Source organism: Hemicordylus capensis, chromosome 4 (assembly GCF_027244095.1).
Source record: "Hemicordylus capensis ecotype Gifberg chromosome 4, rHemCap1.1.pri, whole genome shotgun sequence".
NCBI classification, from domain to species: domain Eukaryota; kingdom Metazoa; phylum Chordata; class Lepidosauria; order Squamata; family Cordylidae; genus Hemicordylus; species Hemicordylus capensis.
In genome coordinates, this window is record NC_069660.1 from 33,268,095 (window position 1) to 33,292,855 (window position 24,761).

The 24,761-nt window shown below is 45.7% G+C and overlaps 1 protein-coding gene across 2 annotated transcripts in view; it reads left to right on the top strand.

Annotated features, from left to right (window-relative positions):
- The first annotated feature begins 253 nt into the window (after nt 1–253).
- Nucleotides 254–24,761, top strand: part of SLC13A3 (solute carrier family 13 member 3) — a 92,171-nt gene continuing 67,663 nt past the window's right edge. For both annotated transcript variants that reach the window (XM_053250850.1, XM_053250851.1), the window contains exon 1: nt 254–385. In XM_053250850.1, coding sequence (XP_053106825.1) covers nt 275–385 — 111 coding nt within the window. In that variant the 5' untranslated portion in view covers nt 254–274. The remainder of the gene's footprint in view (nt 386–24,761) is intronic.

Genomic DNA, 24,761 nt, shown 5'->3' on the forward strand with positions numbered 1-24,761 from the left:
GGTTGGCCCATGGCATGGCGAACCACCCCGTATCTCCCGTTGAGCTCCGCTGGCGGGGGCCGGGAGGAGGAGGCGGGGGCCTCTTCTCCCGCCTGCTCTGGTTGGGAGGGAGAGCCGGCAGCCAGGAGCCTCGTACTCCGAGCCGCCGCCGCCCCCCGCCCCGGTGAGAGCCCGGCCTCTTTCCCCCTCCTCCTTCTTCCCCCGGGATAAAACGGCGGCCGTGGCGCGAGGGCCGCTCTCTCTCAAGCCGGTCCCTCGGGGTGCTTGTCGGGTTATGGCAGCGCTGGGAGCCTTAGTGAAGAAACTGTGGAGTATCCGCCGCTTCGTGGTGCTTCTCTGCACCCCACTGGTGCTGCTGCCCATCCTCTTCAGCCTGCCCCCCAAGGTAACCCTTTGCCCCCTCCCCATGATAACCACCCCGGTTAGCAGCGCCCCCCAACGGAGCGCCTTCCTCCTCCCCTTCGCTTCTTCCTTTGCCCCAGCCCTGCCCCCACCACTGCTGTTTTTAGGGTAACCGTAAACCGTCTGTTCATCTTCAACTTGCTCCGTTCTCACTCCAAAACAGCTCTGATTTGTTCTTAGCACTTTAACGGCGGCAGGGCAGGCCGAGTTTCAACAGGTGGTGCTTTCCCCATCTATGCATGCCCCTCTGTGCCTTGACTTTCTGCCTGTCATCATCTTCGTCATGGAATTGGCACATCTGTCAGGTATACTGCACTGAGTTTTTTTGCACTTTTTTTTGCACTGAGTTTTTTTGCACTGAGCAGAGGATTGGTCTGGAAGATCTCTAAGGTTCCCCTCCAGCTCTAAAATGCAGTGATTCTAGGATTCTTTAACCCTATCAGATAACAAGGAAGGTATCATATGTTTCCCTTGACTTAAGAAAAGCCTGTGCTGCCTAGCCTTTCTGAAGAAAGCCTTTGCCCTAACCTGTCCCATCATGGGTATGTGCTGCCCACCTTCTGCCTTTGTTCTTTGGGTTCCTCAGAGAGAGAAAATCCACATCTCTTGAATGTGCTCAAGGGATTCCTTTATCCTGCAGCAGCTGCTTGCCCTTTGCCTGCCTCTCCTGTATCAGCATAGGATACCTGACTGCTGCAGTCATGATTCCCTGATTCCATAACAAGTACCTTTAAGGTAAAGGTAAAGTATGCCATCAAGTTGATTTTGACTCCTGGCACCCATAGAACCGTGTGGTTGTCTTTGGTAGAATACAGGAGGGGTTTTACCATTGCCGCCTCCCGCGCAGGAGTCGAAGGTGCCTTTCAGCACCTTCCTATATCCAGGGGTGTAGCTATAATTGAACAGATGGGTTCAAAGTACCCAGGTCCCTGAGCTCCTAAGGGCCCCCCAGCTCCACCCCTCCCTATCTTCTCCATTATCTCCTTCACTCTGAAGGGCCGCTGGAGAGAGGGGTGAACACGGCCCCCTTCTCTCCTAGCTACGCCCCTGCCTATATCGCTGCTGCCTGATATAGGTGTTTCCCGTAGTCTGGGAAACATACCAGTGGGGACTTGAACCGGCAACCTTCTGCTTGTTAGTCAAGCATTTCCCCGCTGCACCACTTAAGGTGGGACACCTTTAATGTAGTACCTCTTTATCTAGAGTCCCAACCAAGGAATCTCTATAATAGCTCTCGCCTCACCTATCCCCAATACTTCCACCACACATTTTAGGTGGATCATTCTTTGTCCTCTGCTCCTTGCACCTTGTTGAGGATCAGGGTCCCTGATCCTGAGGCCAGTCCTTTCAAGATCTAAGGTTACTGCTTTGATGGTCATCCATTCCTGACTCAGACATTCCCTTTGCATCCCCTCATGTTAGCTCCTACCTTAAATGCTTTTCACTGAGTAAGGGAACTTGTCCCTCTTGCCCACGTGGGAATAAATCAAACCTAACGCATACCCTTCACTTTCTCTGCCTCTTACTTCTGTCAAGAATTTCTACAAGAAAACTTTCCCCATATTATAGAGGTTCTCAAAATTGGGTCCCCAAAATTGGGTCCCCATATATTGTTGGATTACAATATCCTCATCCCCAGCCACAATGGCCAAACAGACATCCAGATGCTCTTATTTTGTGAGAACATCTCTCAATTTAGGGCACTCTATTTTCATACAAGTGTAAATTCAAATGGCCCTTGTGGCTGGGATGATGGAAATTGTAGTCCAGCAATATTTGGGGACCCATGCTTGAAACACCGTATTAGAAAATGGCTCCTATCCCACATCCCTCTCATCTTCCTTCAGTTTTCTGCGTCTTCCTTCCAATCATTTGCCTGACCTACCTGGCATCCACTTGAATATGGCTCTGAAGAAATTATAGATTCCTACTTGTCTCCTCCAAAAAGGATGCTCCCTCCACAAAACTAACTTAGCATCCACTTTATACGAAACAGTCTTCCTATTCCCTTAAAAAACAAAAAACTTTTCTCCTCTATCCTGTCAGTGGACTACCAAACTAGACATTGTATAAAGCTCATTTTTGTATAGTTCAGTTTTGTAAAAAACTTTAAAGTAGCAGCTGCATTGAAGCTCAGTCCGGACATGGCATGGAGATAGAGGTGTGTGTGTGTGTGTGTGTGTGTGTGTGTGTGTGTGTGTGTGACCCCACTCCTGCAGAAGCCTTTGGACATTTATAGCAGCTGCTGGTGGGGTGAGGTGATTTTTCACAGTGAAATGTCTGGAGGAAAAGGGTTAATGCCCCTACTTCTGTGCCTTGGTCCCCATCCAGATTTGGCCCTCACATAGCTGCTGTTTTAAAGTTTAACAAACCCCAAATTGGACAGTGGCATTTTTAACATATCACGATCCATTTCTCTTCTCAACGCACAAAAAAGTTCTCTCTCTGCACTAGAAGGAATTGCCCAGCTTGATTTTCTGCTGCTTTTAAGGAAGATCCTTCAGGAAAACATCTGCCCAACCTGTTACTGTTAAAATGACTCCCCCTTTCCTGAAACAAATCCTGCTCAGCTTCCACAACAGATACCCAGATGCTCTTATTTTGTGAGATAAAATAATCTTTTAATTTAGAGATAATCTCTTAATTTAGGACACTCCATTTCCATACAAGTGAAAAGCCTGTCCCAAATTGGAGAACAAGGCACCCTACTTATAGCATAGAATTCCGGGATCATCCCCAGAAAGCTAATCTAGCTATTCTCCTTCAAGGGCTGCTTCTCATTCACTCTCATTCATGTCACTAGGAAATAATTCTTTTTCCTGGAGAAATTCCCAGGTTTTGTCCACTGCTCCCCTTAGGAATGCCCTCCTGATTCTCAAGGAATTTTTTTCCCTTCCAGTTACCAATAAAAGACATCACTTCATTCATTCTTTGTCTCTGTTTCTCAGTCAGTCTGCTTCTAGAACACTTCCTCTGCCAGTCAGCTTACAGACAGGTAGTGGGGGACCGTTCACAGAAAATGTTCCACCTACTGCCCGCCTCAGCATACTTACTCCAGGATAGGTCCCATTGAACTCAGTGAGACCTGAGGAAACATGCAGCAGATCTACAGGACAGCTTCCTAAACAATTGCTCAGTGCCCTACAGCAATTCTCTGCAATTTTTCCTAAATCTTGGCATTCCAGAGATCAATTCAGATATTACGTTGTGCATGTGAACACATCTGTGCACGTATACAAGTTTTTTGTGTGAATGAGTGTACATGCATTCATTAAAAAAGCAAACCAGGGTACAAGCCCCATAAAATTCAGACTACAGATAGGAAGTGTACTGCTGTTCTTGATGTATTGAAGAGCCCCTGGTGGCGCAGTGGTAAAAACTGCCGCCCTGTAACCAGAAGGTTACAAGTTCGATCCTGACCAGGGGCTCAAGGTTGACTCAGCCTTCCATCCTTCCGAGGTCGGTAAAATGAGTACCCAGAATGTTGGGGGCAATATGCTAAATCATTGTAAACCGCTTAGAGAGCTCCGGCTATAGAGCGGTATATAAATGTAAGTGCTATTGCTATTGCTATAATGTGCTAATAACTATCTGCATACAGATTTGTATGTGCATGCACTGGACAGACTGTATGTGCATCAAACAAAATGTGTGAATAGGGTTGAGATGTAATAGAGCCTAGGAGAGGAGAGCTGGTCTTGTGGTAGCAAGTATGACTTGTCCCCATAGCTAAGCAGGCTCTGCCCTGGTTGCATATGAATGGGAGACTTCTTGTGTGAGCAATGCAAGATATTCCCCTCGGGATGAAGTTGCTCTGGGAAGAGTAGAAGGTTTCAAGTTCCCTTCCTGGCTTCTCCAAGGTAGGGCTGAGAGAGATTCCTGCCTGCAACCTTGGAGAAGCCGCTGCCAGTCTGGGAAGACAATACTGAGCTAGATAGACCAATGGTCTGACTCAGTATATGGCAGTTTCCTATGTTCCTATCAATTACATATTAATTTTCTCATCTGCTTGGAAATGGAAAACTGAATAAAGGATCAATGGTAGGAAATGGTACAGATTCCCCCTCCCCCTCCAAATGCGGGAATTGTCCACCTTCTTGTTCTCTACTTGCCAAGTTCTAACTGAGGTTTCTAGAGCAGCATTCATTTGTACAGAAAAGACTTTAATCCAGGACACACAGTTCCCATTCTCTAGCAATACATGCCTTTTTTCTCTTGTCTGGTTTCAGTTTCTAAATCTTAATTTCATCCTATTTAAGTAAATGTCAGAATGTGTAATGCTGTGTGTGGCCCTCACTGCTCTCTCTTAAGCTGCGAGATAGCACAGCTTTTTAAGCTGTGAAAAATTACACTTTTCATATATTTCTATCATGACTGTTCCTACATACATTCAGGGGCCTGTTCTATAGAGGGGCTGACATCCAGAGCAAGGAAATAACGGTACAGCAAGAGGAGGAGACTAACAACTCTTCCAAACTAACTGCAATGGTGCACCAAAGGAGACATTTTCGATGCCCTTCCCTTCCCCTTCCCTCTGTGCCATGCAAAATATGTCTCTGAGTGTTGCACGGTCCTCAGGGACATATTTTGAGGTGACACAGAGGGCTTCTTTGGAAAGGGGACATAAAAAATAGCCGGTACTATTTTAGCTTGTGCACCGATGCAGTTAGTTTGAAAGTGCTGCTAGCCTGCTCCTCTCACTATACTGGTGCTCTAGTTCAGGTCAGTGAGGGTTTTTATTCATTCCCAACCATCAAACAGGACCCTACATTCTATGCTATAAGCTCTCCCCTTCGGCAACAAGGGTCTGTTGTCGCAGAACAATGAGCATCTTAAGCCATGAGTTCCCCTATTTTGCTTCCTCATCCATTGATCTGTTTGGCTGGCAGGACCATAAATGCACAGTGGAATCGATAATTACAATATCAATACAGTTGATAGAATGTTACAGAAGAGATGATGGCAATATTATTTTTCCTTTCTGGCTGGTGAAACTAACAGCCTTGCTTTCCTGTTAAACCCTCTCCAACCGTACACAAATATTTATTTATTTATTATGATTTATTTACTTATTTAACATATTTTTATACTGCCCGTAACTTATGTCTTTGGGAGGTCACATTTGGGAGGCCCCCCCACCCCAGTATTTTAAACACATTTTTAATGTGACCACACCACCCCGGACAGACTAAAAAGGATTTGGAGGCCCCTAGGGGGTGTGTAGGTCCTGGACTTGAGCCTGGGGTAAGAGCGCCTCTGCCCATGCTCCCTGACTTTAAAAAGGGAGAGGAGAATGGATTAGAAGAGGAGTGATTGGGCTAGAGTGCAGGAGATATTCTAGGCCACCACTCCTCTCTTCCTGCCAACATTGGATCTAGGGTGCAACACTGGAATCTTAGCCAGTGGCTCTGGGAAACCTTTAGTGCTGGTTCCATACCACTAGAGTTTAACGTTATTTGAGGTATATCTTCTCTTCTTAGTTTAACTAGGAAGGGGCTGCCAGACGGGGGCATCTCTCCTCTGGACTTTGTTCAACCTCTTTGGTAATGGATTTGTTAACTTTCTAGCTTTGTTGTAAAGAATATGGACTTTCCCCCTTTTAATATGATTTCCTTCTTTTTTAGCATTTAGGTTGGCCCACCCCCCACCCAATGTTTGCTATAATTTTTTAAAACAAACCTTGAGGGTCTGGTGTAGTTCCTCCCCCCTACATTCCCTGAGATATTGGTGATACTGGTTATTATTCTGTCAGTATATAAAAGATGCTTTTCAGAGTAATGTAAGCAAAAGGCAAGTCTCTGCCCTGGGAAGCTTACAATCTAAACTTCGACTAGGCCAATGCTGGCACAAGCATAGGGATGGACTAGGCAATCACCTAGAATGCAAAAATTCCAAGGGCATCTGCTTCAACCATATAAATGTCTTGGAGAGAGAGTCACCAACTATGAATCTCTATGTTCTGGAGTATCTCTGTTTTGGAGGAACAAACCATGAGCTTAAGGATTCCCTTCCTTCTCACACACAACATAATACATTATTAATATATTATTTCCTGGTCTAACCATGCCACAGTTTCCTGTGATGTCCAAACTGGAAAACTGCAGTTTGAGCAAGCCCTTCAAACAAGGATTGCAAACCAGTATCAAACAGCTTTCCAATCCTATTTTGGAGTGCTTACTCAAAGGACCTTTCCCCAGTTTGGGCATTGCATAAAACTAGCTTGATGAAACCAGGAAGCAATGTGTCAGTGTGCGAGAGGGGAGGAGGGAGCACATAAATAAATGAGTGATAACTGAGCCCTTTCTCACGTGCAGTGAGAAAGGGCGACCTGTTTTTGTGGGGAGGGAGCCCGAAAGCGCTTACCTCCCTGCAGACGATCCTTGCGATGTCCCTGGGTGGGTGGATCACCCACCCAGATGAGCACTGACTCCTGCTGGCAGCTCCAAGGGTCGGGGTGCCAGGATGCGTCATCCTGCATTGCCCCACTCCTCTGGAGCTCCAATAATGCACCGCGCAAGCGAATGGTGCATTATGGGGACCCCCCCCCGAGGGCTAACAGATGATCTGGAAAACGGGGCACTTGTACCCTTAACTTTGTTTCCAAAAGAGGCTCTAGGTGGGTTTGCCGCCATGGTGCTGCTGGGATTGGCTGTGATCCCGGTGGTTCACACATGCACGCTATACCGGGCTGGGCTCCCTTAGCCTGGTTTTGCACGCCTGTGTGAATAGCCTCATTAAGCGAGCGAGTGGTTCCCAAAGTTGGGCCCCAGGGATACTTGTTTTATGTTCTTAATCATTGGTTCTTGCGCATTTGTTTTATGATCTTGTAACATAAAATAAATGATAAAGAGTTGACAGGGATACTATTTTTTCGTATTCTTTTTCAATATCTTGCATTTCTTTCCTGCCTTCTCTTTATAAGTGTGCCTATGCCTGGGCAGCTCAGGCAGATAAAAAGGCTCGCCCCCATGGAGACTTTGTGGCTCCACTGCGGACCGCTGTGGAAAAGAGGATGCTGGACTAGATAGGCCTGGCCATGATCTTATAACATAAGACCTGTTTTTATAAGATCATGTCCAGGCCTATCTAGTCCACACCCTCTTTTTCACAGTGGTCCACAGATGCATCATGGAAGCCCACAAGCAGGAGATGAAGGCATGCTCCCTCTCCTGCGGTTGCTGCTGGTACTCAGACACATACTGCCTCTGAACCTGGAGGATAGCCTATAGACATCAAGACGAGGAGCCATTGATGGACTTGACCCCCAATGAACTTGTTTAATCTCCTCTTAAAGTGGTCAGCACTACATCTTGTGGCCAGGAATTCTATAGATTAATTTTACCCCATGTCAGTAGTGCAGCAGGTTTGCTGATGGCCCAGGACAGGTTGCCGCCGCCAGCCCTACCTGCCCACACCCCTTGTGCTGACATCAGGCACACGCCAGTGCAGGGGATGTGTGACCATTCAGTCCTCCCCAGCCTGCTGGTGCTTTGTTTGCTGGCTATGTGGTTCCTTCTCTCCCTCACTCCAAGTGAGAACACCTAGCTGGCAAACAAAGTGCTCACAGGCTGGGAGCGGGGGGGGGGGGGGGACCCCAGCTGGTGAGGACTTCATTTGCCAGCGTGTGGGAAGGGGGCAAGGTGGTTCCCTGGAGGAGGGGGCAGACTCTGGTGGCCCAGGGACATTTGTCTCCCCTACCTTGCTCAATGCACTATATGAAGAAGTTGTCCATCCTAAATCTCCTGCCAATCAGTTTCATTGGATGAGCCCTGGTTCTAGTGCTGTGTGTGTGTGTGTGTGTGTGTGTGTGAGAGAGAGAGAGAGAGAGAGAACTCCACTTTCTCTACACATCATTTTATTTTTTCCACATAATTTTATGTCTCAATCATGTCCCCTTTCCCCTAAACTAAAAAGCCCTAAATGGCATAGCCTTTTCTCATAAAGAAAGTGCTTTCCCCAAGATGACAGTTGCTGCTGCCTCCACCTCCGCCTCCTGCCTTTTGGAATACAAAGGACAAAAGTGAGGGCTTCCCAAATCTCAGTTCACCACAGGCAGCAAAAAAACCTTCTGCTGGTCCTGACTTGTGGGGGTGAAGTTAGGAGCCAGGAGAACAACAAAAGTGTGGGGAGGGGGATGCCTATTTTGGGGATACCTTTGGGCTCTGTGGTCGCCAGGAGTCGACATCGACTCGACAGCACACTTTACTTTTCTGTAGACAAGACATTTTATGTGTAGCTTTGTTTGGTACCACAGCATGTAGGCTGGAAGAGCTTCTTTAAGAGTTCATAATTCCCTTTTTGGATATTCAGTAATTTCTAAGTGCATATGTAATGTTTGGTTTGCTTCAAAGAGTTAAAAATTAGATTACAGAACCAATAGTTAATTCCTTTTGGGGGCTTGTAAATATCTCATTATGTTAACTTGTTCTACATTAGCTGCACAAACAACATTATTAGTTTTTAATGTCTTTTGAAGACAATTCTGTTGTAAGCCCACATACAGGGCTCGAAGAAAACCAAGCGTGTCGTCTTCTAAATGCAGACTACTCTCATCAAAGGAGCTCAGATTCCTGATAAACAATAGTCAGTGTTTTCCTCATGTTACATTAAACTGTGTGGGTTTTATGCAGAATCACAGAGGCATTCTTTTGCACTACAATAAGTCTGCACAATTTGTTCCCTGCCAAGCTGGATACAACCCATGGGACTTATGGTGGTTAGGCCCAGCCCAAACTCTAATCACACCCAAGGAAGCCCAATGACTTTATGGAAGATGTAACAATTGGAATATTTAGCACTGCAGGTTGTGCTGAGTACACAGACCCCAGTGCTTCTCAAACTTTGCTATAACAAAGTTTGGTGGGATCACAGATGTGTGTGCATCAGCTGATTTTGCATCACTTGATTGCCCAGTATTCTGTGACTCGCAGCTGAATGCGTAACTCTTCCCACTGAAAAATGATAGTCTGTTCATGTTTTTGTGTGAATGATTGTACAGTACATGCGTTCATTTTAAAAGTGAACCTGGGTTTTGGGGATGGGGCCATTGCTCAGTGGTAAAGTATCTGCTTTGCATGCAGAAGGTCCCAGATTCAATTCCTGACATCTCCAGGCTGGGCTGGGATAGAGCCCTGACTGAAACCTTGCAGTGAGCCACTGCCAGTCAGTGTAAACAATACTGAGGCATTGTTCCCTCTAACAGGGATTCCTAGACATTGTACACTACAACTCCCAGCATCCCCAGCTGCAGTGGCCTTTTGCTAGGGATTATGGAAGTTGTAGTCAACAAAATCTGGGAATCCCTGTTTGAGAGAACACTGTACTGAGCTACGGTAGATGGACCAGTGGTCTGATAAGGCAGCTTCTTGTGTTCTTGGGTTCCCCTGAAATGCCTGGTACAGATAGGAAATGTACTGCTGTACCTATGTTCAGCATAACATGTGAATAACTGTGTACAGGCTTGTTCCTGTGTACACTGTACACTCATCATATTTAAGAGCCCTTAAAACCCATCTGTTTGGCCTGGCCTTTCAGGGTTTTTAATTAGTTTTAATTGTTTTTCAAGGTTTTAACCTGGTTTTCAGGGTTTTAATTGTTCTGATAGTTTAATTGTATTTTAAGATGTTTTTAAATTGGTGTACATATTTATATCTCTGTTTTAATTGTTATTGGTTTTAATGGTTTCTGTTTTTAATTGTAAACCGCCCTGAGCCATTTTGGAAGGGCGGTATAAAAATCAAATCAATCAATCAATCACATGGGTGTCCAGCATAATTGTTCGAATAGGGCTATTGTTTTTGAGGCATTTAGTTTAGTTCTGTCTGTGGCATTTGTTTTTTTGATGGCTCAATCACAATTTGAAGCTAGTTGTCACTGCATGCAACTGCCGTCAAAATGGGGAACAGCCATTTGGGAACAAGCCTGACATTTCCTTTGTATGTCATGAAAATCAGGCATCAGCAAGTATCAAGACAGCAGCTTCTCCTAAAGGCACTTACTCATACCTAAGAGGATTAAGCAGGGGTGCCAATTAACAGAATTATCCAGCCTTGTCTGCATCAGCAAGAAGCTTTCTAATGGTTCATTGTGCAAAGCTGCTCGCTTGTCACGCGTATGCTCTGTCTCTGCAGTTGCTTTACCTGTTGTACCCTCTGTTGCTCCATCTTTCTAATGTGCTTACCCCAGGAGTTGTAGTGTGTTACATTTCCTTTCCTACCCCTCTTCACTAACAAGGATCCAGAATGTAGGGATTCTCAAACATGGATCCCCAGAATATTGTTGGACTACAGAGAGCTGGTCTTGTGGTAGCAAGCATGACTTGTCCCCTTAGCTAAGCAGGGTCCACCCTGGTTGCACATGAATGGGAGACTTGATGTGTGAGCACTGCAAGATATTCCCCTCAGGGGATGGAGCCACTCTGGGAAGAGCATCTGAAGGTTCCCAGTTCCCTCCCTGGCAGCATCTCCAAGATAGGGCTGAGAGAGATTCCTGCTTGAAACCTTGGAGAAGCCACTGCCAGTCTGTGTAGACAATACTGAGCTAGATGGACCAGTGGTGTGACTCAGTGAGGCGAGTCTCACGATCAGTGAGACTCTCTTGAATGGGGTTAGCGGGAAGAACGGGCTTAGCCCGCTCTTCCCGCAGACAAGCATGCTGGCAGCCCTGGGTGGCTGGATTGGCCACCCACATGACTGCCGGTCCATCACAGAGCCAGCAGGAGCTGCGGGGATCGGGGGCCGCGTGGCCCCTGGAAGTTCCAGGATGCCCCGCGTGAGCATGCGGGGAATCCTGGAGAGACCTCCAGGGTCTGGAGGCCTTTTCCAGCCTCCCGGCAGGGGTCTCCTCATGTATTGCCATGGTGTGGAGCCACGCGGCGGCAATACACAATCAAACAGATGGGGTTAGCAGAGCACTCGCTCCGGTAACCTCATCTAAGGGGAGGGCTACCCAAGCAGATTACCCGCGTTGAGGAAACTGGGCTCACCTGCGAGCCCGGTGGTTCTCACGCTCACCCAAAAGTGGGCTAGGCTCCCTTTGCCCGCTTTTGGCTGATTGTGAGAATCTCCTCAGTATATGTCAGCTTCCTATGTTCCTAACTCCCATAATCCCCAGCCTACTGTAGCTGGGCATGATGGGACTTCTAATCCAACAACATCTGGGGACCCAAGTTTGGGAACCCCTATAGTACAACATGGCTGGCCCTAACTACCAGTAGCATGATGATCTTATCATTCCTACCTGGCTTCTGCTCTAGCTGATTGCTTTAGCAATATAAAAGGTGCAAGGAGGAAGAACCCAAAGATGTACACAGCTCTCTTTGAAGTGGAAGTTAATATGATTTTTATGGCTTTCAGACAAGTGCATTTTCTGCCTTCGATTCTTGTGTTCTGTAATAGCAGAGTATGGAAGAGCCCAAAGCAGAGACTTCTGCTGTCTTAGAGAAGTTTATTTTATTTGTCTTCTGAATAAACAGATTTATTTGGATTAAAAATAATAATAAATGGCTTCATTTTATTTTGGCAGCCAGAAATGCTTGTTGTGCCCATGGGGGATTAAGTTCTGATGCTGGGAGCTGAGCTTAGCCAGCAGGCATTACTGGAAAAAGGAGGCACAGGTTACATTTTTTAGCAGCGTCTTGAAATGCCAAGGGGGTTGGGAGAGGTAAAGTCACAGCAGGCAAAGGAAGTTTATGTGGCTGAGTTCCAGATGGCATACCGACAGGAAGGAAAGTTAGTGCTACATCCATTTCTGAGTTGGAATGAGGTCTTCATTAGAGGCCTAAGTGGAATTCTCATCTACTAGTTGAGTTATTGGACTGACAAAAAGAAAAAAGAAAAGAAACATACTTATTTAGTAGGGGCACACTGTTCCTAATTAGCTCATTCTGAGTAGCGTCTCATTCTGCCAGTGCAGATTTAAAAATTTCCAAATGCCAGAGTACTCCACCTAAACAACACTTGAAATGTGCTTCGATACGGAGGGAAGCTTCACAGACCTGCTGCACTTGTGAAAACTGGTCTCCAGCTCATGACTGAAGAACCTGCCAGTTTTGCATGGTGCTGCTAGTCAACAGTGAGGTACTGCAAGGGCATGCAAAACTGGCAGCATTTGCTTGTGGCAAACAAGACACATGTGCACATATGCCATGTGCCAAAGTAAAAAGTGATCAGAAATCAGTTTGGATAAGGAAGATTTGAAAGCATGATCTGTGTGGAAATCTTTTCATTGGTCTGTTGTGGAGAAGACACAAGGCACTCCCCACCCCCCATTTTCTTCATTGACATACTTAATGTGTGTCTCATCCCTGCTAACTGGGCAGAGAGGCACCTTTAAAAGTGGTGATTCTCTTTATTTAGCAGGGGGAGAGCAACTGGCCCTATCCAGCCCCTCCAGTGGCTGCTGGTGGTGTCTATCTTATGTTTCTTTTTAGATTGTGAGCCCTTTGGGGATAGCTTATTTATTTATTATTTCTCTGTGTAAACTGCCGTGGAAATGTTGTTGAAAAGCGATATATAAATATTTGTAGTAGCCTTTATTTACCAGAGATAATCTCTATTTTATGGTTCCCCAGGAATATATCATCATTAGTATTAATTAATAAATAATTATTATTAATTATTAATTTAATAAATATGATATAAACAATTATTATTATCATTCTGCTTTTCAACAAGAAAGTTCTCGAAGTGGGTTACATAAGAAAGAAATAAGAGCCCTGTTCCAAAAGGGCTCACGATCTAAAACAAAACATAAGATGGATACAGCAGTAGCCACTGGAGAGATGCTGTGCTGGGGATGGATAAGGACAGTTGCTCCCCGCCCGCTAAATATAAGACCCCTTTAAAAGGTGCCCCTTTGCTCAGTTAGCAAGGATAGCTCACTATCCCTGTACAGATGATACAATACAATAAGGGAGCTGGCTTTTCATACAAGAAAAAAAGACTAACCATACTGGTTTACATGTTTCACAGCGTAATCCAGGTGGTACAGAACTACCTACATTGTTGCGAGGATCTAACAAACTTGGCCACAGTGCTGCAGAAGAGGACTGCTCTGCTGCTACTTATCCTTGCACAATCACATTGGGAATAATGCAAATAGTATCACAACAATGCAATTGCCAGGCTGGTCTCTGGGTCATCTAGGAGAGACCACTTTACTCCTGTATTGAAGGAGTTACACTGGCTGCCGATATGTTTCCGGGCAAAATACAAGGTATTAGTTATAACCTATAAAGCCCTAATCAGCTTGGGCCCTGGGTATTTAAGAGAACGACTTCTTCATTATGAACCCCACCGTCCATTGAGATAATCAGGAGAGGTCTGTCTGCATTTGCCACCGCTCGTCTGGTGGTTACTCAGGGACGGGCCTTCTCCGTTGCTGCCCCGAGGCTTTGGAATGCGCTCCCCAGTGAAATAAGAGCCTCCCCATCTCTGACAATTTTTAAAAAGTCTTTAAAGACGCACCTGTTCACCCAGGCTTTTAACTGATACTGTTTTGATTGTTTTTAATGTTTTTTTTCTAATATTGTTTTAACAATGTTACATTGTTGTGTTTTAAATTTCTTGTTCTTGTTTTTAACTAATGTTTTAATGTTGTTTTTATCTTCTTGTAAACCACCCAGAGATTTAAGTTTTGGGTGGTATAAAATAAAATAAAATAAAATAAAATAATAAATAAATTGTGCAAGGGAAACTAGCAGAACATCCCTGTTCCACAGCACGGCAGGTGTGTTTGTTAGACTCTTGCAGAAGTGCAGGTGGTTTGAACTAACCACATTATGCTGTGCAACATGTAAGTCAGTGAAAAAACAAAACAAAATTAGAAGATACCACTTTTTTCTTGCTTTTTTGCTTTTGGGGATTTATACCTTGTTAAATCTGGTTAGTGTCCATTTCTAAACTTTTATTCTTCAGAATTCAGCTTCATTTCCAGCATCAGAGTTAAATCTCCAAGTAGAAAATGGGTGCGTTTTATCTCTAGTGCACATGTGTATAAATGCATGTGCATGAAATCTAAAGCCCCATGCAGAGCAAGTCATCTCACTCACTGCAACTCCTGCAGGACAATGATGTCTTTCCAGTATATCTTTATCACCAAACAGAGCTCTTTGCGTTGGCTTGGATTGTATCCAAAGGTGACTTGCATGAATGAAAAGACACTTCTACTTGTGCAAGTCCCCTCGCCCCCTCTAGCTTCAGCCTCTGTGCCCCATCCTAAACTGTTCTGGAGGGCCCCTGACCCCCAATAGTGGATGTATGGGTGGCACAGGGGGCTGCAGTGAGGAGGAGGCAGCAGGAAATGTCCGCTGCATGAGTTCAGTTCTGCCTACATTGCTGTGGATACAACACATAGACATATTGGATACAACACTTTGCAATCCAGACATGCCAGTCATGGCCAAGAACAATTGAAATAAATGAGACAAGTTAGGCATGACTAACTTAAGGCCCTCACTTTTAAAGGGAATTAGGCACTTCCAACTTAGTCTAGATCCTGCCCATTGTGGCTGGCTTCTAAACTGAACCACAGCAAGCAAAATGCAGCTTTCAACAATGTATAATCATAAGGGAGGATGCTCAGGCAGTGATCTTTGGATGAGAAGAAGGGTTACGAACAATCATATCCCTGTTTTCATCCGTGAAATGTAGATAGGTGTGCCATAAGGTTGCGATCTTCCATTTAAAAAGCAGGCTGTGATTCTAAGGATTCTAAGAATGGGTCTATATCAGGCTGCACAATTTCAGCCATCCAGCTGTTGTTGGACTACAACTCCCATCATGTCTGACTACTGGCCACTGTAACTGGGGATGATAGAGGTTGTAGTCTAAGAACAGCTGGAGGGCAGAAGTTGTGCAGCTCTCGCCCACACTGTTCTCCCAAAAGCTCATGTTTTTGCTGCTGGGGGTGTAATGGACATTACCATCCCCTTCAATTATTGTTGAAGACTGTGGAGTTATCTTATGGGATCTATGAAGTACCGGACCTTGGACCAACACCGGGGGTCAGCAGCACTGGAAACTGCCAAGGCATACTGCCAATCCCTGAGACCACCTCTGTACCTGTAGCCTTTGTGCAGAGGTGATTATCTTGGCCCGGAGAATTGCTCCGTTGTCAACTCTTCTATCCCACCCACCAAGATAAACTCTACCAAGAACGCCAGGGAGGCCCAAGTCGGCGGAGGCCCATGGAGGGCCATTTGCCAAGGATCCCCTGAAACCTGCAGACGACACTGCCCTAAATGCCAAGCTGGCTTTCATTTTTGCATATCCAGCTGCGATGAACCACGAATGGTAAGTTGACTGAAATACTTTGGGATAAACTTATCAGCCTGATAAAGGCTGATGAGAAGAAGAAGCAGGGTGAGTGTGTAGGACTTTTCAAGACTGACAGAGAATAAAAACTCCACAAGATGGTGGGCTGCAGCTGTGTGGCTGTCAAGGATAATGGCAAAAATGTCAGGTCTGGGATCATGATGATGATGTCTAAGCATTCATATCCCACCTTTCTGTCACAAAAAGACTCTAAAGGCAGCTTACAATAGTAAGTTAACATTTACAAGAGGAATAAAAATAAGACTAATCAAGAATAACAACAGCAATTATTATTTTTTAAAGCCAGAACAGTAACAGAAAGACTGTAGGAGGGAGGCAGTAAGCATTATGATTATTATTCATATACCATTCTTCAACAGAAAGTGGTTTGTGTAGAATAACAACAACAACAACAACAACAATAATTCTGGCATCCCAGGTCCTTGGGAAGGACTCGATGTCTGGATAAAACAAACCAGTCAATAACACCTGTCTGACTGTGTAAAATTAATAATAATAATAATAATAATAATAATAATAATAATAATAATAATTTACTGGGAACAGCCTATATTCTGTGATGATATCTATAACAATTGACAATAAAATTCAGCCATCCCAGGTCCTTGGGAAGGACTCGATGTCTGGATAAAATAAACCAGTCAATAACACCTGTCTGACTGTGTAAACAAGAAACAACAATAATAGGGGAAAGATGGTTCCCTGTCTTGAAGGACTCACTAGCCTCATTTACCCCTTATCTAAAAAGAATGGTGTACTTGAGTACACCATCCAAAATGAGAATGGAAGTCCCGCCCTGTTGGCATGCCTGTCATTCTCCTCCCTCCCCCTCCCTCCATGCTCATGCTTACAGTCTTTGTCTGAAGCGGCAAAGACTGTAAGCATGATGGTGGGCACTTCCATGATCGGTAGGCACGCGTGACCAAGTCTCCCAGTCACAGAAGCTGCTTCAGATGAAGGCTGTAAGTGTGAATGCTGTGGGAAGGGTAGTGAGGAGAACGGCAGATGCGCCAGTGGTACAGGACATCATTTCTGCTTTGGTGGGTGTACTCAAGTTCACCAATCCTTTTTGATAATGTGAATGAGGCTATTCGCTAAAAAACCCAACAACCCATAAAACAGACATCAGCAAGCTGTGGCTGAATGAGGCAGTTGCTTTTCTAATGCTAAATATAAGAGAAACACCACTTTAAAAGGAGCTCCTTTCTACACTAAACACCTGATAAAACAGATACAATAAGGCCCTCCACACGAATAGTGTGGAGGGCCTGAATGGGGTTTGTGGGGAGAATGGGCTTGACCTGCTTTTTCCGCACATGAGCAGGAAGCCCCCCCTGGGCGGCTGAATCAGCTGCCCAGATGATTACCGGCTCCATTACAGAGTTGGTTGGGGTGGTGGGGTTCGGGGACCTTCTGGTCCTCGGAAATCCCAGAATGACCCATGCTAGTGCACAGGGCATTCTGAGGAGCCCCCCTCCCCGAAGCCGGGAGGCTTGTTGCAGCTTCCTGGTGGGGAGGCTGTTCGTGAGTTGCTGTGGGGTGGAGCCACGGAGTAGTGACACACAATCAGGAAAATGGGGTTAGCGGATTTTCACTAATCCTACACTAATATCGTTTAAGCAGCGGGATTTAACCGGGCTTGCCACCGGGAGCTGCGTGGCTCCCGTTGCTTCCCTCGATCGGGAGAAATTGAGCTAACCTTCCCTAGCACAATTTTTGCTGATTGTGGGAATAGCCTCACCTTCTCCAGCTGCCAGAAAGCCATCAGTGAAGGTGCCAGGTGGGCTTATTGGGGAGCAAGGTCCATACAATGCATGCTATCGCTGAAAAGACCCTGTGGCAGGTCTTTACCAATTGGTCTTCCAAAGGCAGGAGAACTCAGTGGGAGGCTCTGGTGGATGATCGAAATGAGGGCAGGCCCATGTGAGGAGAGTTAGTCTTTCAAATGCTCTGGTCCCAAAAATCATTTAGGGCCTTACAGGCAAATACCAGCACCATGAATTGTGCTTAGAAGATGATGCAGATGGGACAAAATTGGAGACTTGTTCCCAAGCATGTGGGTCCCAGGAAGGAGTCTAGCTGTCACATTCTGTACCAGTTGAAGATGTTATCAAAGTGCAAGAAAAGAACTGGGGAAGGCTGGGGCTGCAGCTCAGTGGAAGAGCATACATATACTCAGTGGAAGAGCCTTGCATACACAAGGTCCCAGGTTCAATCCCTGGCATCTCCAGGGTAGGTCTGGGAAAGATTCCTGCCGGAAACCTTGGAGTGCAGCTGCCATTTAGTACAGACAATACTGAACTAGATGGACCAGAGTTCTGACTCACAATCAGGCAGCTTCCTAAAAATACATAAAAAATTGTGAACCTGGAAAATATTACTAGCTCAGGAATTGTTTTAATAATCCATCTGCCTAATATGACTGCCACTCAGTTAAGAAATATGGATTGGCTAATCATATGGGATTTGATAAATAAATCTGTATATATTTCCATATGAATACAAGTTCTGAATTAGAAAGCATTATTCGTTCTAGGTTATGCACACACATGTGTCACAGCAGACACTGAGGTCGTTCTCATGACCATTTCCTACCCAGGTAGGGCAGTGCTAACCTGGGTAGGGCTGAGATTCCCCCCAGGGAATGGGTGCTCTTGGCCTCCATCTCTGTGAAAGCAGCCGGCTCTGACACATGATCCCGGCAGCCGAGTTAAGAGCACACTTGCACCCTTGACCTGGGCTAAGAGCCAGGCTTCAGCACTGGGTTTGGTGCCATGACACTGCCAAGATCCAGTTGGATCCCAGTGGTTCTCTCAGGAACAGCCCCCTTGTCTCATTGTCTGAGGTTGCGGACTTCTTAACCTGGGTGCTGATGGAGCTGTCAACCCTTTCTGGGAAATGGTGAATGATTGCAAGAGGAGCAGGCAGGGCAGGAGGCAGCTGGAAGAGCTGTACTCTTGGCAGGGGCACAGCGGGCATTTTTAATGAGGTGTGCAAAGAGCTTGTCACTACAGCTTCTAATGGACTTGGTGTCAGTGGGACTCAACCTTGAAGCAGGCAGCAGGTGCTGTAAGCTGTTCTTCTGTCAACCAGGGTCAGGTTACGAAAGGCCTCCGCTTCAATAATGGATACTCTGGACATTGCAGAGGTTATTAGGATGGTGCCAAAACTGAGTTGGGGAGCCCTTTGAGACTAGGAGAGAAGCAGCACTAGCAGTGGCTATAATGCTGCATGGCTGGTTCCCAAGCATACCAACACCTATCCAAGCTATATTTGCTGGTGGTGAAGGGATGAAGGGTGAGTAGCTTCAGGAAATATTGGCAGAGGGAGGGAAGGAAGGAAGGAGGAAGGAAGGAAGGAAGGAAGGAACTCCTTGAAGCCAATTGTTTACAAAGCCTCATGCTTTTTAGATTCCAGCTTTCGGAGACTCTGAAGTTAATCAAAGTACTTTTTCTGAACTACAGAATCAAAATATTCCAGTACACTTTTGTGAAAGTGGCCCCCCAAATAGACTACCACGGTAGCTCTAAGAGTGTTTAAACAAGGTTTTGTAGTGCACTGAGGAGTGATTCTGATGAATACCCCTAACACACTATTAAAGGATGGGCTGAGCTTGTGACAGCATGTCCTTACTGACGTTGGAGCAGATGTGTTCTTACTGCAGCCCTGATGCTGTTGAGTGTAAGGGCTGCTGCAGACTGCTATTCATCTGGACCGGCCTGCTCTCGCGTTCTGTATTGACACAGGCCCAGGGGTGGAGCTACTATTGGGCAAACAGGTTCAAAGAACCTAGGCCGCCACCAATCATGGGCTGTGAATGTGGCCCCAGATAGCCCCCTGGCATCTGACATCAGATGTGGGTGGGGCGTTATTTTGGTCCCAAATGTGGCCATGAGGCCCCATTTTGGTACTGAAATCGGCCCTCGCTGCATTGGCGGTGCGGCTGGAGTGACTCTCCCTGCCTTTAAGGCAGACAGAGTCACTCTGGCCCGTGCTGCCCAACACAGCTTGGGCCAATCTCCCTTCAAAATGGGGTTGCACGGCCCCATTTGAGAGGGAGACCACGCTCCTGCTTCTGACCTCAGATGCGGGGGCGGGGCCAGGGGGCCACAGCGGCGGCCACACACGGGCCACCACCAGCCTCCCTATGCTCCTGCACAGGCCCTAGTGTGGTACAACCCCATACTTTCTCTAACCAAAAGCCTGCATTGAAAGAGCGGAAATAAGATGCTCATTCGACATATTTTGGTGAGGGCTGTCACTCAGTTAATCACTACACACAGTCATATTATTACTTTAATTGACCTATTTACATGTATTTCCATAGGAATAAATAGTTTTTTAAAATCCTTGGCTTTTAAATAACGCCCACATATGTTGCATCATTCAGATCCTCATTTTAGAAGGGGCATTCTCTCCTTTGTAGAAGAAACAGGCACTATTATTGTAAACACTTGATTAAAGTTTAAAAAAACAAAACAAAATTTTGCTGCCTGATTATTTGGGGCACATTTCTCAGCCAACCAATCACATTTATTTGTATGTCATCTTTACACAAGCTGTGCCCAAGGTGACTCACAACAAGCAATTCTTAACGTTTTACAGTAAGATCTGGGAAATGGTCTGGCATCCTATTTCCCAGACTGGCCTACCAGGTGCCTCTGGAAAGCCCACAAGCAGGAGATGAAGACATCCCCCCCCCGCTGCTCCCCTGCAACTAGTACTCAGAGGCATACTTCTGTTGAACCTGGAGGTAGCATATGGCCATCAAGATCAATAGCCATTGATAGGGTGGATTCACAAGACTGCTTGGCCAGTCTGTAAGTGAGAAACATGTAGATACAATGTCAGGATATGAGAGCACGCACTCCCAACGGGTATGTGACATCTGAACCCATGCAGGTTTGATTTGCGAGATGCTCCATTCAATATTCTCTCTATTTCCACTCCCAAGATCTGGAAGATGGATAAGAGAATATTGGGCAACTCCATGCTACTTGTGAATGTGGCTACCGTAATCTCTCAAAATTGCTAACAGAGTTTAGCTACAAGGAGCAAGGCATGTCTTTTTCAGCCTCTTTTGATGACAGATATTGGAATAAGTCCTTGAAAAGGGCTTTGCCAGAGCACATGGACATTTTATAAAGTCTAATTTGAAGGCATTTGAGGATTCTCCTCTCTCTTTTTTTGCCAAAATTAACATTGCACTCCCTCTGGCATGGTGATTCTCTCACATATTTTTTCAATTAGTATCTTCAAAGGCTCATATGCATGCCCAATTACCCACAAAGGTAAAGGAATAGTAGCACTGGTGTCATTTTTCTTGATGGGTCATGTATGCATTTTTTAGAGGAGTAAACTTCCGTTACAACCTCCCAAGTCAAAAGATTACTACCATTGGAATAGGATTCCTGATAAGCAGAGGCACTGTCTGTGGACACACCAGGTTACAGCAGCTGGTGCCAGATGGTGCTGTTATTCTATTGTAGGTAATATATGGCTGTATTTCATCACTTAAATACTTTCTTGTTCACCTCAGTACTCTAAATTGCTACTGGTAATTACCACTATGGTCTTTGGTCCTGCATATCACTGATATCATTGACAGTATTCTCTGCCATGGGAATGTGGTGATGGCCACCAGCTTGGATGGCTTTAAGCAGGGCTTAGACAAATTCATGGAGGACAAGTCTATCAGTGGCTACTAATCCTGATGGCTATAGGCTACCTCCACGTTCAGAGGCAGGATGCCTCCGAATACCACTTGCAGAGGAGCAGCAGCAGGAAACGGGGCATGCCTTCAACTCCTGGTTGTGTGGCTTCCCAAGAAAACTGGTGGGCCACTGTGGGAAATAGGGTCCTGGATTAGATAGGCCTTAGGTCTGATCTTGCAAGACTGTACTTATATTCTTATGTATATCAGTATCACAATAACATCTGTAAAAACGTTGGCCAACATGATGTGGAGTGTCTCGTCAATGTTGCACATGGCACCAGGGCTGCTCCAGACACATGAGCAGCCCCAATGCAGTTGAAAATGAGAGGTCTCACAAGCAGTGTGCATGAGAGTAATTGTGGCAGCACTGTTTGTGCAACCACTTGTTCTCAGCAGCGTCGAGCTGCCTTACATGTTCAAAGCAGCCCCAAAGCAGTGCCCAGCATTGACAAGACACTGTGCATCATGTCAGCCACTGTTTTATAAATGAGACCTGAGTCAAATAAAAATTCTCTCTCCCTTCCTGGGTATAATGAGCCTCAACTCAGAGCTTCTAGGTTGGAGAGAAGGTTTCTGCTTCTTGAACTATCTAAGTCAGGAGTTCTCAACCAAAAGCCATTGTGGCTGGGGATGATGGGAGTTGTAGTCCAACAACATCCGGGGACTACCCATGGTTGGGGACCACTGATCTAAGGACTGGTTGTACATAGTAGATGAGTATCCACTTTGCATTTAAAAGTCCGAGTTCAGTCTTCAGAGTCTCTAGCAGGAGGACGGGGAAGGATTTTGGCTAAAATCCCGTGGAGCTGCTGCAGTACAGTGTAAGTACCACTACTGGACCAATTACCTGATGTACATCTCCAGAAGTTAGATTTCAGTCCTGAAAAGGTGGCAATCTAGCTAACTGCCCCATGATTGCTCTCTTGAGCAGTTTCCATTCAATTGGGGGCATGGCACAGTGGGGAAATGACTTGACTAGCAAGCCAGAGGTTGCTGGTTCGAATCCCCCCTGGTATGTTTCCCAGACTATGGGAAACATCTATATTGGGCAGCAGCGATATAGGAAGGTGCTGAAAGGCATCATCTCATACTGAGTGGGAGGTAGGCAATGGGAAACCCCTCCTATATTCTACCAAAGACAACCACAGGGCTCTGTGGTTGACAGGAGTTGACACCGACTCGACGGCACACTTTACTTTTACTTTAAGAGAAGGATATATGGTGGGTTGTGTCCTTGGTCTTTTCCCTTCCTCTAGACAGCCTTTCCTGTTATGCAAGCAGGCATGATCCAATAATCAGCAGCTGCTAGATAGGTCTGGGTTTCACTTTAGACTTTAGAGGTTAAAAGATATAGAAGAAAATCCCCTGGTACAGTTTTATAGGATGGAACTATAGTTTGTTCCTTCCCCGAACTCATAGTACTGACTGATTGTGTAAATAATGTCTTGTGTAACTGAGGAAAAACCTAAGACGTATTTTTCCTTGTTAGCAATCATTACATGGTTAGAAAATTAACCCAGTCACAAGACAGTTTCTGTTTGTGACCAAAAATTATTTGAACTTTAATCAAGTTAGATAATAATTCATTTTCCAAAAAATAATTTCAGTTTACACGCAGGCAAGATTGGTTGCTATGAGGCTGTGCATTTTACAGCAAAATGAACTGTATGGTGTTGAATGCTCTCCTCTCTGCATCTAAGAGCTGCTTTAGGAGGGAGATTTGGATTGGGGCTCCAGTGTGTGTGTGTGTGTGGGGGGAAGGTTACACTACCCACCACTTCTCTGGTGGGACCAGCCCCACCATGCAGCAATGTGAAGTAGAACAACTTGGGTGGAAAATATTGGGGAGGAGCAGCAGTTAGTGAACTGACCTGCTTCTTCACTGGCTCGCTTGCTCCTATGACTACTGTGAGTAGCAGCACAAGTTTCTAGCTCCGTTACAGGCTAGAGGGGCACTTTCTCCACTCTCTGAATGCACAAGGAGGAGTGTGGCCCTTTGCCCTCCTGATAGGTGCAAGATGACTGCCGATGGCCACCATTCCTGCTGCAGCCAAGTAGCCAGGTGGAGGATGAGAATGCAAATGGGTGGGTAAGTGGGGGGTGGGGGGCAGCATTTCAGCACTTGCTTCAGGCATCAAAATGTCTTCAGCTGCTACTGTCCCCCAGTGCCACAGCTTCCATTGGAACTCCCACTGCCTGCACTGGCTTTGAACAAAAGAAAGGGACACCAGAAGATGCATTCAGTGCCTTTGGTGTCACATTTGGTGTCGCTTTTAATTTGCCCTGATTTACCAGGGCAGGTTCTGTTTTGCAGTTCCATTGCCCAGTGCCGGGCAGCTGATGTACTTGCATTGATTTAATTATACATTTCTTGCTTTAAGCATCCTGCTGAAATGGAAAGGGAAGGAAGGAAGAGAGAGTGCAAGCAAGCAAGCAAAATAGTAAATTGTGTGGTTCTGCTCCATTGATTTGAAGGTGGTCAGAAAGCTGCTGTGTCACCCTTCTGGCCAAAGGTGATTAAGAAAGGATGCTGTCCACATACCTCCCTCATTTCCATAGGAACTGGTGCACTTTGGCCACATCCGCCAGAAGGGCACGCACAAGATGGACTTTGCTTTACCATAAAAATGAAAGATGAGGAAATAGATTGCTCAGATTAATCTTTGGAAATCTGAAGTGCCCAAGTGGGAACAGAAAGGGCAAGTGAATGAGCAGATCACCAATTATGTCTCTGCCATGATAGTTCTGCACTGTGATAGGTCTGCTGCACCTGTCAGTTGATTTACAGGCTAAGTAATTCCAAAACTGTGGAATTATTTAGCCTGTAAAGCGGGTGCCTTCATGGACATTGCTTCTGCATTTGAATGCTGACAACTAATATCAATTGACTTTGCTGCAGATTTTGCTGGGATTTCATTGGAAATCCACTGAGGTCATTCACACAATAAAAAACTCTGTTCTACCCAGGTTTGGGAGCTGTGTGTGCTCCCAAACCTGTGTGTGCTCTCATTTTTTGGTTGTGCGGAAGCAAGGTAAGAGGAAAACCTGGATAGAAGTGATTGTGTAGAAGCAAAGTAGGAGGCAAAGCTGCCCAGGTTTTCCTCCTACATTCCTCCACACTATAACTTCTCCCCAGGTTTTCCTCTTAATTTGCTCCACACAACCGAAAGGTGAGGCACACACAGCTCCCAAACCTGGGTAGAACACAGTTTTTGATTGTGCGAATAACCTCACTTTCTGAAATTGAAAGAGCGGTGCTATATACTGGTGCTATATACACAAGCTTCTCTTGGATTCCTTTCCCAGCC